Source organism: Aythya marila (assembly GCF_965140915.1).
Source record: "Aythya marila genome assembly, chromosome: 6".
Taxonomy (NCBI): Eukaryota; Metazoa; Chordata; class Aves; order Anseriformes; family Anatidae; genus Aythya; species Aythya marila.
In genome coordinates this window covers 37775776-37793131 of record NC_139047.1, presented here as the reverse complement: position 1 = coordinate 37793131, position 17356 = coordinate 37775776, and the positions used below count along the sequence as shown (strand labels likewise).

Below are 17356 nucleotides of genomic sequence, written 5' to 3'. Positions count from 1 at the left end.
GCTTCTTCATCTCTAAAGACAGTGATCGGTGCTGGAACAGAGGGGTTTGCTTTAAATTCTTTCTCCCTGAGAAGGACACAGGAGAGACAGTTGATTTGCATGTTCCATTTTCTCAGTGAGCTGGAAACAGATGGAAGTTTGATATTTTTTTTAAAGATTTTTTATGTTATTTTTTGTTTAGCTTAGTTGTGGGCTGTTTTTTAAATATACATATTTGTGTGGAGTGGTGCTTCACCCCCTGTTGAGGAAGCGGGGCACTGTGAAATCTGCATCTGCCTCTCTGTGTGTGTAGACTTGGTTTTCCCCCTCCTCCTTGTTCCCCAGGGATGTGCTCTGTCCCATCCAGCACCACACCTGAGCTGCCCACCTCCTAAACCTGCTTCCCATCAGGGAAATGTCCTTTGCTAGCCCTCAGAGCTGGAAGCAAACAGCTGCCCTCGTTTCAGCAGAGACCACTTGGACTAGAATAACCATGGCTCCAGATTTGAGAACACTGAACTAGGTAGAAGTAAGGTCGCCGTGCTGCCAAGAGGAACCATCAGCAGGAACTGCTGAGTTGCTATATTGAGAGCATGTCCTGCATGTCTCATCTGTCTCCTACAAGGCTATACGTTATGTGCTTAAAAGATGAAGTGCAACAATTACTGACAGTGCAGAAGAAATCCTGGGCATGGCAACCAACAGGAGGGAGCTGTAGTCCTCCCACACGCTGAAGGCAGAGAATAGCAGATGGGAGGTGGTGACCTGCTGCACACAGCCCCGCTTCCCTTACTGCATCCTTGTTGTTCCTATTGTTCAGGTGTTCCCAGCACAGCCCTGATTCCAGTCTCATCTCTAGGGGCATCGCTCAGGAGTCCACACCCTGCTAATAGAAGGGTTGCCCAAAAAGTTGCCCAAAGCCCCGTCCAGCCTGGTTTGAATCTGGTCACCAGAAATGTCATTAAATCTCATCATTAAATCTCATCACACTCAGCACCTCAGCTGGTGGCACCAGAGGAAAGGTCACAGCAGGGTGTGTTGGGGCAGTTAACAGATAAGCAAGTGCGGTCACTGCTACGCAGCTCTCCACTCTCTAGCTGTAGGTATCAGCCTTCCAGGCACTGCCCAGCACCTTTTAACTTCATTTAAACTGTGCAGATTGTCCAGTACTCTGACTTCAGTGCCGAGTTAAGAATTGTGGATAACAAAATGAGGGAGTTTTGGACGTGAAGCATTTGATCTGAAGCCAGTAACCTTTCTGTGTTCCAGAAATATAATAATGACTGGTGGATAGGAAGGCTGGTCAAGGAGGGCTGTGAGATTGGCTTTATTCCAAGCCCGCTTAGACTGGAGAATATCCGCATTCAGCAGGAGCAGAAGAGAGGACGTTTCCATGGCGGGTAAGAGTGCTGTAACCTTTTAAAATAATTTAAAATCGTTTCTGACACCGGACAATATTTTTCAAAGGTCACTTGATTCTTTTTTATTGCCGTGTATCCGAATGAGTGTTTGATTTGCGATTCCAAATGAAAATACCTATTTGCAGAGAACAGGCGTGTTAGAAGTTGACTATGAGAAACAAGGAAAAAATTGTATCAGCTTTAGAAAAGATAAATTAAACAGGAGGAGTGGTAACAACAGAAATTTCTGAAGGGCTAGAGAGTTTTATGTCCCTGGGAGTTTACGTCAAGCCTTTGGTGCTCAAAGGCTGCCAGCTTTTATCCCAACTCTCATATTCTTAAAGTTGTGGGTTTTTTCTTTTTTTCTTTTTTCCCCTCCATTTTGGCCAGAACCAGACTTTTCAAACATCCTAGAGATGAATCTGGCCTTCAGCTTCCCTCCTCTTCATCTTCCAGCCTGACCCTTCTGTGTGTCCACACTGCTAGACCTGGAGATAGCAAATCCCTGGAAAAATACAAACTTGCTCACAGGTCGAGGAAGTAAAACTGATTTCCCTTAGTCTCAGTTTGGACATTGCAGGCTCTCTCTTCTATTGGCTGAATACACAAAATGCTTTTAAAAAATCATTATTTTACTAGTGGCATCTATTCCCTCTAATTTAAAATGAAATCTAAATGTTCACGCAAGGAGAACAGAAACTTTAGTACGGCAGAGTAAAGACAGGTGAACCATTTGAATCTAGACCTAGTATGGAGCAGCAAGAGGAGCACAATTTAGCCTGTATAGCACTGTCAGGGAATTAATACACTTAATCAAGGTCAGGAATGATTTCAAGTATAAACCATCTGGGGAAATATTTTTAGAATGATGGAGCAGCATTAACTGTGCTTTTTTTCAAGTTGCTTTTACAATTTCTGGAATAGCTTCAGAGAAAGGCAGTGTATCAGTGTGTCTCAGGGAAAGAGGGGTATCGAATTGAGAGTGTTCAGGATCCTGGTTTGGATGTGGCGTGTTAGCAGAAGGATGCTCTGCTTGTGTGACCGGGCATGACTGCACCAAATCTCCAATTCCTGCAAATATTCGTCTAATCTCATCTATGGAGAATATTGGGAATAAAATCAAGTAAAAAGAAGGAGAAACGTTATAAAAGAGGATTGCAACAAAGGATGGTGAGAGCATTTATTTTTGAGCGCCTTCATTAGATATGGCCACATAGTATCTGTACCTTAGGATCTCTTGAAAAGCTGTGACTACCTGTGCTAATGAAGGCTCTAAGCGATGAAGAATTCTAGTTTTTCCTGAACAAGGCAGTAAAAAGTTACCTATGAAAGAGGGTGTCTAGAGTCCTGAAGCACAGTAACTATCTCTAGTGATTATCTGCAGTATCATGAGTGTTGCAGCAGTGTCTAGGATATGCGTGCAGAGGATTTGCCAAGCTTACCAGGGGTGAACAATCCCTACTTCGGAGAGCACGTGGCAGGAAAGCAAGGACCAAACTGGTTTGGAGTAGCATCCCCTTGCTGCTCAGGGTGCATGGAACACAAAATACTGAGTGCTGTGCTGAGGACTTGCTGCCTGTACCGAGCTGCTGTGCCACGTGCAGTCACCAGGTTGCTTCAGCAGCCCTCCTGTGGCCGCCTTGAGCTTTCCTGAGAGCTTTGCTCGGTCAGCACTGGGACCTGCACTCCCCTGGCAGCCTGCACACAGCAACTCTGGACACAGGGGTCTGCTTAGTTACAGGTTCTTCACTTTCCCTGTGCTCCTGTCTTCACCACTCCCTGCAGAGGAAGCTTTCTTACAGCATGAGTAGGGGTAAAGACTCTCATTTACTGTGTAGTTTCTCATGGGGCAGTTTTCATAGCTGCTGCCTCCAACCTCACAAGTTCACATCTCTGGATACCTGGTGCTAATGGGGTTCTATCTGCTGCCATAGGAAATCGAGTGGAAATTCTTCTTCAAGTCTTGGAGAAATGGTTTCTGGCACATTTCGAGCCACACCCACATCCACGGGTAAGGCAGAATTTTATTTAAGGAAACTCTTGCTATTTCTAATACTTCTATTTTAAAAATCATATATGGAAAGTGCATGTTTTCCCTCTTCGCTGACTTATTAAGATGTTCTGCTGAAAAGTGCTTGCATGCGGAGGTGGAGAAAGACATCTATTTCTAGACATGCAGTAGTTGCTAAGGGACTGGGGAAAAAAGAAGAAATCTCAGGAAAAGGGGCAGCTCCCCCCAGAACGGAATGAGTGACCAATTTAGGTAGAGCTGATGAAGAGCAAGGTACATTGAGGGAAATGAAAAGTGCCTTGAGAAAGGGATTTTTGTTTGCAAGTTGTTACGCACAGCGTGTGTTTTAACCAAGTTCTTTATTTGGTCTTTTAGCAAAACAGAAACAAAAAGTGGTAAGTAATGCTTCTGTTTTCATTTTGTTTTATTTATTCCTGATACATTAATTCCTAGAATTTTCATCTGCTTTGGTTAACGATCTAAAGGGATGTTTTCTTCTTCTAGACAGAACATGTTCCCCCGTATGACGTAGTCCCATCGATGAGGCCTGTCGTCTTAGTGGGTCCGTCCCTGAAAGGTTACGAGGTGGGTATTCCAGGTGCTTGCACTTAATGATTTCTTCTGCTAACATTTTCTTGTCCATCGTTTGCCTTAGTACATTTGCTGTGTTGCCCAATTAATTAACTAGGCTTCCATATACATATAAAATTTTAGTCAAACTAGCAGATGCTCTGAATTTAGTTAGCCAACATTTTTGAAGGAAGTTCCCCTGTAAGGTTATTGGTCTCCTTTTTTCATTTAGGAAAACTTTGTCTTCCCATGAAACTTGGTGCTGGCAAATGTAACAGCTGGAGTGCTGTAGCATGTTTGCTCTCCAGCACCTGCAACTGACTGTCATTGCAGCATGTTCTCTTGATGTTTATATTTTCCAGATTACTAGCATACTGAAGTATATACATACGGAAACCTTTAGCCCTTCTAAATTATTTGCCTCTCTTCAACTTGGGAGTAGGTAAGATAGATAACGAGTATAGATAAGCAGGAGACCCATTTTTCAAGGTAGCTGCAGATTCAGAGGAGCATTTAACACCTGCTAAATGAACACAGGCTTTCAGCAGGGCATTTTGGTGAACTTACCCATCTGTTAAGTGTTTTGCTGAATTAGGACCTAAATGAACGTGAACATAAAATCAAAGCTACACTTCATTTAGTTTAATTAATGTTGTTAGTACTTTATATGATATTATTAAGCATCGGAATGGCTCTTTTATGAAGATGGCAGCAATGTACTATTGTTAGCGTAATGCAGTGTTCTTACATCATTATTTTTTTGTAAGAATGATATAAAGTGTAGATTGGAGAGCAGGAATTAGGTACTTCATTTTCTACTGTCTGCCTTCTAATTTTGTGGCGACATTTCTTGACAGGAGTAACTGTCATGCATTGATTTTTACGGTGCTGCACCACAGGTTAATTTGCCTAGGAGCTCTCTGGTTTGGAGGGGAGAGAGGCCGTTTGTTAAAAACATACCTCTCTACAGACATGTTTCCCCTCTTTGTGTAAGAAAATAATCCTAAACAATACTAAACATGACATCTGGAACATCAAAAGGTGTGTAAAGGGTACCGCGGTTAGGGTATTATTTTGTTTCAAATTTTGTTCCACGTAGCAGAAACACACTGAGCTTCCTTTGCAACCTATATGGGAAAGTTCTCTTCACGATTTTTTTCCTTTTGGCTAAATTCTGTAAGAACCTCTTTGAAAGATAGCATGGGAGAATTGAACTGCCAGAGGCCTGGGGGCTTTTTCTAGGCTGGCAGCTAATCAGTGTCACTCAGAGCCGTACTGGAAGGGACAGGGGGCCCAGGCAGGGAAGGAGGTGACATCTGCTGTTGGGGCTGAACGTCTCTCAGGTGTTTCCCATGTACAGGAATGGAAAATCTTTTTTTCCTTCTTGTAGGCCTCTCTGAGAGTAGTTTTGCTCTTCTCTTAGAGCAGTCATCCAACACGATAGATCTCCTATCTGGAGTCTTCAGCAAGTTCTAGTAACATTACAGGAGGGAAAAAAAAACAACAACAAATGATCTGTTGGACCCAAAAAGTCCCATAAGTTTCTGATATATGCTGAAGCCTGCTGGGAAGGGTCGTGCTGTGCGAGGTGGTGAGGTGTCTCCTAATGCCTCCGTGCTAACAAAGGCAGAAGCAGGGTGACAGTTCTCACATCCTCCAGGCTGCGTTACTGAGAGTGAGTCAGGAAACCTGCAGGTATTTATTGCAACGCTTGCTGCCGAGAGCATGATGATTAAATGATTGCTACCTATAAAAGGTATTGATTGTTGGCAGTATCCTTACCTTTTACTTACTTCTCTTCTTGCTTTTGACTTCTTTTTCTCCCTGTCAATCCTCCCTGTTCAATTTTCCTCACCTCTGCAAGGTGACTGACATGATGCAGAAAGCTCTCTTTGACTTCCTGAAGCACAGGTTTGATGGGAGGTGAGAAACACTGTCCTTCCCTTGCTTTGTTCCCCACGTGTTACTAATGTTTTAGCGATTTTTTGAATGTAAGAAGCCTGATGCATGTTCAAAACTGATTTACCAGCTTTGTACCAACACTGAAATGCAGCCAGCTTTGGGGTGGAGAGCAGCTAGTGTATTACCAGAAGTGCATGTGTCTGCAAATCTGCTGTCTGGAGTAGGATTTCTCGGGTTTAAGCGAATAGTTTTGCCTCTGTATCTTGTCAGAGTGAAGTTACAGGAGAAACCTGGATGAGAGGTGACTGGGGGACATGGGAAGAGTGCCAAAACCACTTTAAAGATGGCATTACCAGGCCTGGGGTTTCAGAGCTGCCCTGGGAAGCAGGCTGTGCCCGTGTACAACCAGGAGCAGGATGAAGCACGGGATGTGGCAGCTTGCAGTTCAATTTATTGTGGTTCTGAGCTGTTTCTGCACCCTGTCAGCACAGCCTCTCCCCACTGCAGAGCGGTACAGCTGGGCTGGCTTCACTGCAGGTCGCTGCAGGAGCTGTGGTGCACCTTTGTGTTAGGGGTAGGGAGGGAAGCGTGGCGTGTGCTCCCTTCAGCTGGTGGCACACGGGAACTGGAGGCAGTAGGTGATCTCGAGTTGCCAGGACAGGATTGCTGGGAATATCCCCTTTACGAGGTGGATTTTTGTACCCTGTACGAGAATGTGCTCGACAGAGGCCTGAGCCCCAGAGATCAGCAGCAGGACACGTGTAACGCCCTCCGAATGCCTGTTTAGGCTGCCCGAGCTGCTGGGAGGTAGGGTCACACCTTGCCTTGCTCTGCTCTGGGTTGTCCCACTGTGCCCTTTTGTTGTAAGTCCTACTGCTGGTAGCTAGATTGGCACCTAGATCAGGCAGAAGCGTGGAATTTAAACCTTTAGATAAAACAATTGAGTTCCTTTTCTGGAACCTCAGCTGCTTCTCTGCCAGCTTTTCTGGCTTTGGGGTCTTGCCCCCGCCAGCCTTCTGGTTTGCTTCGTGTTTTTTCCATCTGTGCTGCAGTTTTGCAGCAGGTCCGTGGTACCAACACAGGGAAAAGGCTTCAGGACGACCTGAGCTAGCAGCGCTCCTTCCCTGCCCCTTCATGTGCTCGTCTTCTGTCAGCTCCTTCTGTACCCCTGACAGCCTCTCCTGGCCAGGGAAGGAAACGAACAGCCCGAGGGCTGCGCTGTGCAGCCGGGCTGAAAGGAGCCTGCTGGAGCTCAGCTGCTGCAAGGCGCTCAGGGACCGAGCTGCAGAGCCTTCAGCAGCATCCTTCTCTAACCGCCTTCTATTTAGTTGCTGTTGCAAAGAGCAAGCCAGACTACACACACACTAAATGTAAGGCAGCAAAGGCACAGGTTTTCCTTAACATCTTCCAGCAGCAGTGACAGGTGGCATTACCTCTCCCTCGGGAGAATGAAACGCTTCCTGTGGCTGTGCTGTGCTAGACCAGGTGCAGCAGGTGAGCACAGACAGCCTGCCCTGCATTACACTGCTCAGGCACCAGCACAGATGGGGGAGCCTCCCCAGCCAGAGGTGGGGCCCAGACCCCGCTGTGTTTTAGCACCTTTAGCCCCATGACCCATTAATTTATTGCAGTCCTTTTAAACTCATTTATATGTTTTGTTCTTACTGCATTTGCTGGCAGTAAATTTATTTACGTATTACGTGGAATAATCCTTGGGACTTGTTTTTAATGCTCCATCTTACGTTGGGTGGGATGGCTGCGAGTCGCTTCCAGCTTGTTTTCTTTTCATTATTCACGGCTTTTGACTCATCACAGTCCTCCTAACTGGGCTTCACGTGGAGTGATTGCGTGTTCTTTGTTTTATAATCTGATTTAAAGGCAAATTCTCAGATACAGGTACATAAAACTGGCTTGTTCCACATCCCAATTCCCCTTGTGTAGGATACAGGAGGGCACTGCCCCTTTGTCTCTCACCAGCTCACTGACAGATCAGTGAAAATGGAAAAGGGTCACCTGCCTTCCTTGAGTTAAAGAGAAGGCTTCACAGGCTCAACTTTTCTCCTGTTTGACTCTGGGCTGATTCACTTAGCCCAGCGGCACAGCTCTGCCTGAAAAAGGAGGGTGTGTGCTGGAGGACCAAGCTCCCAGGGCCGGCAGTGCTGCTCAGTGACTCAGACGTGACAAAGTCTGCTCCTCAGATGTCTAAATACGGCCCTTCCTCACCTGCCAGCAACGTCAGCTGTAGTTTAACCATCTGGCAGGAGAAGTGCTGGTGCTGCTATGACTCGGCTGTTCTGTATGCCCCAAGACTTGCTCCAACTTGTGTTATTTCTGGCATTGTGTAAAATCATCTAGGGGATGGGTGAGGGTTGGGATGGGGAGAGGCGAGCTAATGTATTAAGTAGAAGAGCAGAAGCTGTCTGCAAGGGTTTGCGGTAGTGTAGGCAACAGAAAACATTGCTCAGTTACCCAGTGTTTCTCTTTCGTTGTTCTTTAATGATTCCAATGGCTGCCTGATGTTTATTGTATTTGCACTTCAGAATGAAATGCAGCTGTAAACCACGCGTGGCACGATGAGAATGTAACTGCTGTGGTTCTGTTCTGTCCTGTGTTCTTACCCCTAGGATATCAATAACGAGAGTGACGGCCGACATTTCTCTTGCTAAGAGGTCTGTTCTAAATAATCCAAGCAAGAGGGCAATAATCGAGCGGTCAAACACGAGATCCAGTTTAGGTGAGACACTGACACGGATCTGATGCTGAACGCGGTTGCTCACTGCGGGAAAGTGACAGGATCTCAGCCTCGGAGATGTCACCAGTCCTGCAATTCTCAGTGTGCCGACAGCATTTCAGTGTTGAGCTCTGAATTTCACATCCTCTGCTGGGAGACAAGATTTGCCCGGCTGAGGAGTGACAACAGAGCAGAGTGTACTCTGTTAGCCTCACGTTGGGCAATGCCTGGGCTGGAGCAAGCCCTGGTACAGCTGTTGTAACAATTACACTGACATTAGCCAGAGGTGAGTTAGAGGCCTGCAGCCAGAAGGTGGGTTCAGGGCTGTGTCCTCCCAGAGGGGAGTTGGCCTCACAGCTCCCTCTTCTCAGGCCTGGGCTTTTAATTCCACATCACAAGGTGCCAAGGAGCTTTCACCTTGTCCAGCCAGGAAGGAAGAACGTTCTTATTTCTGACACTGGGGCTGTTTTTTTTAATTAGTTTTTTAAATTATTATTATTATTATTTTTTAATGCTGAACAGTTACAGCTTAAATTTCCTGAGATTTGAGAGCAGAGATGAGGGTGTAGGTCCTCCCACTCTCCCCTTACAGTACCATGACTTCTGGGCTACCCTGTCCTGATAAATCTTTATTTCTTTAACAAGGCATGGAAATTTGTGCGTAGTATACACAAACCAATAACCTCTTCTCTGGGACACTGTCCCAGGAGGTAGGATGAGTTATTTTTTAATCTTTTCAGGAAGAAAAGACACTTAAACCTAGTTCTCTGATATTTTGATAGACTGTTTGAACGTGAGGTATAGGAGGCAGGGCTCTTCACCTCCACTTGGCATTCTAGTCCAGGAGTAAGCACCCCCAAAATGAAGAACTGTGAGGGGAGTGCTACATCTTCTTGGGCCTGTGAACATACATTGCTCTGAGGAGCAGTTCTCAAGCCAGAAGAGATTTCTTCTAAGAAATATCACTGCATCACTTGCTAGCAAAAAAAAAATAAAAATGTAAAGACTCCTAAGATATTTAGCAGGTTTGGAAAATATGCCTGGGTTTATTTTGTGTTAATTGGAACATGCATTTATTTGTAGTAGGTATGTATTTTCAGACAACTGAATCGTTTCCAAGGTAACATTAATAAAATAAACAAAAAAAGTCCTTAAGTAACAGGTTATTTTCCAGAAATTACATTAATTCACATATGGAGTTCATGTGCTGAGTGCTTACAGACCATGAAGGGTGATGGTGTTTGTGTAAGCAATGCCGTGGTTGAATGGCTTTTTCCCATTTTGTTTTCCTTTTCCAGCTGAAGTACAGAGTGAAATTGAAAGAATCTTTGAGCTGGCGAGGTCTTTGCAGCTGGTTGTCCTAGATGCTGACACTATCAATCACCCTGCACAACTTATCAAGACATCTTTAGCACCAATTATTGTCCATGTTAAAGTGTCTTCTCCAAAGGTAATGTATCTGACTGTTAAATGACCTGCGTTTGAGTTTTGAAACAGCTGTCTGGCATTCCTGGAGGCAGGCATTTTTTTCTTTGCCCTTCCAGCAGTAGCAGCAATACAGACAAACCGCTTGAGGCTCAAAGATCCTTCTAGAGCTCTGTCACTGCCACTTTTTGCCTCCAGAAGTGTGTCAAAAGATGACTAACATCTGGCACGTATTCGCTTCTTTTCTCCTCTTCTCTCCCTGGAGAGGAAGGAGTTGGTCATGTAACTATTTTTCTTTAAAGTTGCCATTTACTTTTTCGCTAATACCGCCTTTGGCATATTGTTCATGAAGATGCTAATCAACACTTCACAGTCATCATTTTCCCCTGAAGCAGGTGTTGATTCTCCCTATTTTATCCTCTCCTGAACTCTCTTGTTCATTTGGAGATGCCACTTAAAAAGAAAGATGGGTTCAGTGCCTGGCATTGCAGAGTAGTTCACGTGGCTGCCCGCAGTGGTGAAAGCTTTCGGGATGTCTTATAATTCTTTGAGGGAGGAAATGCAGTTATTTCACAGAAGACGTGGAAACAAACTAAATAATTTGTATTTCCTTAAGACAGTCATCCTGGTCTACACAGGGTAGAACTGAGCACAAACTGGTTATGTTAGCACAGCATGTTACCTGACCCAACGTACCCTCCCAAGGCCAGATGCATTTAGAATTGTTTCTGAAGCTTATTTTATATTGACTGAATTCCCTTGGCTTACTGTCCAAAGGAAATCCATTAGGTCTGAGTTTCAGAAATGTCCACCAGGTGTACGAGCACTTGTTTGAAAACATGATTTCGATGAAACTCCCACAGAGTTCATATCCAACAAAGACTTTGCTGGCTTAGCAAATCCTTTTTAATTGCTAGCACGCAGAACACATTCTTTCTAAATTCAGCCCTTGCCACTGAGATGCTGCACGATTTCTCAGATCTCCGTGTTGAGCTCCTTGCAACATCTGTCCTAGCCCACACTGAGCCAGGGTGACTTTAAATGGAGTCACTCCTAACCTGGCTTGTGTAACACGGGCAGGTGAGCAGCTCAGCTGGCACATCTGCAGGAGGCACGGCTCCCAGCAGGGACCACAAGAGCAATCACTAGCAGCTAAGGCTGGGGAAGGGGGGGAGACAAAACAAATTTTCATATAAGTGTAAGTGGATAGAAAGAAAACATCTGCCTCCATCTGACAGTTCACGTGTTCCTTTAGGACATGCCTTTTTAGAACATTGGTGTAAACTTCCTTTTTGCAATAATGGTGATTTTTACACCAAATAACCTGTCTCAGATCCTTCACTGTATTTCCAGGTAAGTGGGAAGCAGAGGGAGGTCCCTGTTGCCTAACAACAAATTACACCAGTGAATATTAGAGGAATTGCACCATGCTATTACCTGGTGCTAGAGAGCTGTTGTGCCTCGTATTAGGGGAGCCACTGCCCTGTACGGCCTTTCAGTGAATACAAGCCAAGTCATTTAACTTCACCAAATAGCTCGTTCTGTGGCACCACGAGCTGCTGGGGTGCTCCAGCAGGCCCTGCGCTGCGGGGTCAAGCTGAGCTGGGACCTGGAGGGCAGCGTGGGAGCGAGCAGGGTCACATCTGCACCTGAAGAGGTGAAGAGTGACAAGAAGAGAATAAAAGTTTGTTGTTTTTTTTTTCAGATCCAGGACTTGACATGGGATGTTTAATGCAATTTCTTCTCTCTGCCCTCCCTCAACCTTAACGTAGGCCTGATCATATGGCCTTCCTTCCAGTACAGGGTTGGCACAGAGACCTCTAGAGGTCCTTCCAACTTAAAAAATGCTCTCTATGTTCCTGTCATTTTCCTTGAGATTTTACAGAGAAATAATTTAGATTTTCCTAACTGTTTTGCCTCTGAAAAGCTGTCAATGAACATAGTGGAAGTTAAAAAAAAAAAAAAAAAGAATAAAAAGAATACAAACTGTGTGTAAAATACCTTTTGGTCCCAGAATGTACCTTTGAATAGATAAAGTCATAGCATTATTGCTATGCAGCACAACATCCTTGTTTATGTATATATTACATATATATTTTTTGTGGTCTTTCAGATTACAATTGTCATAAATAACCTATTACTTAGAGCAGAATAAATCAAAATCGCCATTTCCACTGCTTTTGAAATACTTGCAAGGGATCAAATGTGATGCGGAAGGAATCATGCACAGCTTTCAGAGAGGTTATCAGCAAGGTTCATGCTTATATTCAAGGGCAATATTTTATCAGTTTTGTTAAATGTAACGGAGAGCTTCTGAACTTGTTAATCCTCCTGTGGGGTGTCAGTCTGAGCTTTGTGGAGATACGTGGTTCTTAAACTCACATTTTCCTCTTTTCCCCTATCAGGTTTTGCAGCGACTGATTAAATCTAGAGGAAAGTCACAAAGTAAACACTTGAACGTTCAGTTGGTGGCAGCTGATAAACTTGCACAATGCCCACCAGTAAGTACAGAAGAAAGGCTAAAGAACTTGTCATACGTGGAGTTTTAAAGATTTCTGCCGTGTTGGTCCTTTATTGTAGCTGAGTTCACATGCTATCGCTTCGCTTCACAGTGATTCAGACAGCCCTGCAACTGCAACCCTAGAGCAGCTTTATTGCTAAGAAAGAAAAGTGTTTGCTACTTTCTTCCCGGTTATCTCCGAAGCTGGGTTTACTTTTATCTTTGACAAGCTGACAGGGCAGAAATGACGTGGTAAAACTGAACTTCCAGCAGTGCGTTAGCGAGTTGCATCATTGGAGGAGCAGCGCTGGCTGAAGGCGCTGAAGGGCCAAAGTCTCCGAGTCCTTGTTTGAGGGAAGCTGCGGAGGAGTTTCCTTGAGCTGCGTAGTGAGTCCAGCCCACTGTGTGGGTGAGTCCTGCGTGGCTGCACACACGTGCTGTGCTCCCTCAGCCTCCTGACACAGCAGCACCAGGGAAACTCTTCCGGGTGCTTCACCCGAGCCTGGTCACTGCTCACAGACCTGTTCCCAGAGGTACCGATACCACCTCGAATCACACTGCTTAAGGAGCTGAGGTCCTAGATGCTTGGCAAGGCAGGCAGGTGCTCTGCAGGAAACTGCACCAGGCAGCTCAAACTTGTCTTTATTTTTGAAAACCAGGCTTGTTTTCCATGACAGAGAACACCATGCTGTGGAAACTGGCTTGGCTGAGGGCTTGCTTCTACAGTGTGATAGCTGTGAGCAGCATTGATCTGGTAGTGCAGAGGCTGCTGTTCCTACCAGGAAGGTGATCAGAAAATGCAGCCTGTGGCTTACCATCTTTCTCACAGCAAAGCACTGTGAGGAGAATCAGAGGAATTCAGACCAGGCACCAGGAAGGGTTCTGTGATCGTACTCTCTGACTTAAAATTTCAGATAAAACAAAGTTCAAACAGCTTTTGTTCTGGAGTAATGACCCACAAGGGTTTATTTCCATTAAACTTTGGTTTTGTATGCTTCTTAGGATACCAAACTTCACAGACTCCTCCTCTCGTGTCCCCACTGGCCATAAACAGATAATTCGGGTACTTCTGGACACTCCTCCTGCATATAGCAAAAACGAGCAAAGATGGTGCTTTCGAACTGTTCCCTTTGGTAGGATTCAGCTGAGCCACATCTCCTTTACTCCAGTGCTCTCATGTCCAACAAGTCAGAGAGCATGTCCCAGACACAAATTGAGGAGTAGTTGATGTAGATCTGTCAGAGCACTTAATCTTGGGGGTTTTGCACGATGTTTGGGTGTTTTGGGTTTGAAAAGCCTCGTTTCTGCTCTCTCTGCCAAGGGCACCGCCGCTTGCAGCGTCTGGTTACAGTAACTGGAGACTGTTCCTTGTCTCGTCCTCATTTCCCTCTTTGAGCAGCACCAAAAGCTGCTCAAAGCACCCCGTTTCTTCTGGAGCAGTTAGCTATGTTGTGCTCTTCATGTGTAATTTTCTACTGAATTGCTATGTCTTAAAGCGATGACAGAGAATTCCTGTGAGGCACTCGGGTCCAATTAGCTAAACCAATGTTGTACGCCTTCCTGTAGTACAAAACAATGCCTGTGAAGGTCTGTGGCTGCCTTCCCAGCTCCTGAGGGGGGTGAGCCAAGGGAACTGCCCCTGCACCTGTTAGAATCGGGCTGGTTCTGTTTGCATTACCCATCACCAGGAGCTCGCATGCACAGCAACCCGCCACACATTTTTCATTCATCACATTTTGAAGGGTTTATTTATTTTTCCACCTGCACAGAGGAACCCGTGTGCGTTTCACAGCCTCAGTTGCTCTTTTGTGCAGTCATTTCCTCTTGCTCCCCTGGGATTTGCTCACAGCAGTTGAAGTGATGCAATAGCTGCGTTGCTTGAAAGGAGCAGCGTGCAGCACAGGTGCGTGTTGCAGCTTGTTCCTCCAGCATAGCACTGAACGCTGTCCCAGGATGCAGTGAAGTCTGCCTTAATACCCAGTCCTGCGGTTCTAGTTTGTTGCCCAAGAAAACAAAGGGACCCCACCCGGATAAGAAAAGTGTTCCCAAATTGTTTGTGAGGGTAGAGCCTAGTCTGTCACGAGCCAAACACAAGATTTTCAAGACAATCCCCACGCGATACAGATATACACAGGTGAAGTGCCCTTGTACCAGGTCACATTTCAGAGCCAGACCCACGAGCTCTGCCTTCAGAATTTGTGTTTTCCTTAATTAAGCTTTTTAAACCGGCGTTCAAATTATCTGGTAAAATCTGAAATGAAATTGCTGTGAATTCACACCGAAGGCTTGCGTTACATTAATGTATTAGCCAGAGTCCGTGGTGAAGCCAGCAGGACCTTCCTAACCAAATTTCACTGCTGTCAGAAAGTGTTCATTTTTGCTCATGAGTGTTTAGATTTGTTTGCGTTTAAATTAAAAGACTGAGTTGATTCATGATTTAATTAACTATAGGTACACTGCTAAGACCAAAGACATCCCTGTCTGTCTTCTGCGCTGTGACCTGCTTTGTCTGTGTTGCGGCTCAAATTCCTGCAAGAGCATTAGTTGTTTAAAGTGAAGATGCTTGAAAACCATAAAAGCCACACTTCTTTTTTTTTCATTTGCTGCAAGTCAGTCTTAAGTAATCAGATGGTGCTGTGTGTCTAGACGTTACCAAAATAGCTCTCTTTTTGGCATATTTAAGTTCAGGAACTGCTTTCATTATTAATTCCTTGCTAGTCTTTCACTGATGCTGCCCCAGCCAGGGCTAAGCATGCCTCTCGCTGCGTGGCTCTGTTCAGCAGGGACATTATATGGCTCAGAGAAACAGGAACCGTGCTAATCATGCAGCTGTAAATATTCTGGACGTATACATTTCATTATGATTGTTGTTACTACGTTTGGATTCATGCCATTGCTAAGAGAGGGTGTGCATCCCTCTGGTCTATGTGACATGACCTAAAAAATACCATAATTCTACCCTAAAACTGAAACACATTGGTAATAACGAAAAATAGCAATAGGCAATTTTAGTTTGTGTTGCTGACGGGGTAACACACTTAGAATATTTTACAGTGGCACTAGAGTGAACCAAAAGCAATAGCAGAGGGCAGTGGCTACTGAAAAAATACAGGAAATATCTCTGTATTAAAGCGTATCACTTAGGAAATACTAATATATCGAAAAGCTTACATGGTAAATGTTTTATGTGTGTGGTAAAACACTGCAGTCAATAAATTGCATTTTAAGGAGAACTGGGAAGAAATTGCTTTGCTCCATGAGCCTTACAAACAAGGATCTTTTACAGTGATTCTTCGAACTCTGTTTTAACTCCTCCCAGATACATAGAAATAGAACCAATGCAGTTTAGCTATGAGCAGAGCTGTTAAATGCAGGAAAAAATCTTTTCTCTTTGTAGAGAAAAAAGTGCTTTCTTTATAGTTTTTCTCTGTAAAACACTGTAGAGCCCTGGAATCCGGATCCTGCCAGTTTTGCAGCTTTTCCAGGTGACCTTGAAGTGGCAGCCTGAGAGGCTCGCCGGCACCGTTCCTACGGTATCGCAGAGTTAATTGTTGAAAAGGTGACACTTCCACTGCTGCTGTTGGAAGCTCTTCCTCCTTAATTTCGGTTTAATTGAGATCACTGTCAAAATACCGGATGAAGCCGTGTTCTGCCCCAGAGCTGCATGGTTTAAGTACTTTAGGAGCTAGAGTTTTGGCTGGTGCTATTTGGAAGTGCATGAGGCTGCTACCCCATTGCGAAAGAGGCCGTAGGTAGCAGCAGTGGAGGTCCCATTGCTGCTCACTTTGCAGCAGGCTGAGCTGAGCCTGTACAGCACCTTGTGAGCCCCTGGAGTGTGTCAGGTGTGTACACAGAGGAGCAGACGAAGGAGCAATAAGCACTGAGTTCAATGAAAGGACGCAGTGTTGGGAGTATTCGTAGCACTGCAAGTGAAAGGATGTTCCATACGTGCCAGCAGGGGAGGAGACATTTCTCTACCGTGCTGATGAGAAAGAATAAACCAGTAAAATGGTTTTAGTATTGAAGTAAGTGCTGGAGCAGCCTTTTGGGCAGAAGGTAGGTGCAGGACGGAGATTTCTAATAACCTCCTGATGCGGCTGGTATGTTACGCTGGAGACGTCAGCTCTGTGTCCACTGGGTAGCTGTATGAGTCCGCTGTGGTTGGTATCGGTTACTCAGCACCTGCACCACCTGCACTCGTCGTTTCCTGTGAGAATCTCACGATAGGTTTTTTCCACTAGGGTGAGAGTCAAGATTAAAGACGAGGTACAGCAACTCACTGCTGAAAATACATGTATGGCAGCGGAAAAGCTCTTACATGGCCTGGCAGATCCGAGAGCAGCTACAGGGCTGTCTGTCTAGCTAGGCATAAGCAGGTAGTTACACACTGTGTGGGGACAGACTGAAGGGTTGCTGGCCGTGCTGTCACAGCGGTGAGCAGCAGGACTGCTGACAGAGCAGCGTGCTGCATCGCTCGTCTGAAAACCTCTGCTAGGGGCACGAGTCGCTCTGGAAGTGCAAGCATGCATGAGTCTTGGGTTCAACACACAACGTAAGCATCCCTGTGTTACTCTGGCCAGTAGCTTTAGGTCCTGCCTTCTGTTGTGCTGGGTTTTGAGCGCAGTGAATTCATTCATGCAGTCCCGTGCCCTTGAGTGTGGTGGGCCCCATGCAACATCTGGCGGCTCTCACGGAAAGGATTTGGTGAATTCTGAGAGCTTTGGCTTTTGATCACCATATAAGCCCACTCACATTGTTTTCCCTTGCAATTGCTGTGCTCTCATTGCTATTTATTTAATTCTAAAGGCTTAGAATGATGGGAATTGTTTAACATCTCT

At 45.2% G+C, this 17356-nt stretch overlaps 1 protein-coding gene across 1 annotated transcript in view; it reads left to right on the top strand.

Moving 5' to 3' along the window:
- Positions 1-17356, top strand: part of CACNB4 (calcium voltage-gated channel auxiliary subunit beta 4) — a 43896-nt gene that overhangs the window by 17473 nt on the left and 9067 nt on the right. Inside the window, exons 4-11 of the mRNA XM_082763286.1 lie at positions 1249-1379; positions 3314-3390; positions 3766-3785; positions 3895-3975; positions 5825-5883; positions 8487-8596; positions 9892-10043; positions 12424-12519. Coding sequence (XP_082619412.1) covers positions 1249-1379; positions 3314-3390; positions 3766-3785; positions 3895-3975; positions 5825-5883; positions 8487-8596; positions 9892-10043; positions 12424-12519 — 726 coding nt within the window. The remainder of the gene's footprint in view (positions 1-1248; positions 1380-3313; positions 3391-3765; positions 3786-3894; positions 3976-5824; positions 5884-8486; positions 8597-9891; positions 10044-12423; positions 12520-17356) is intronic.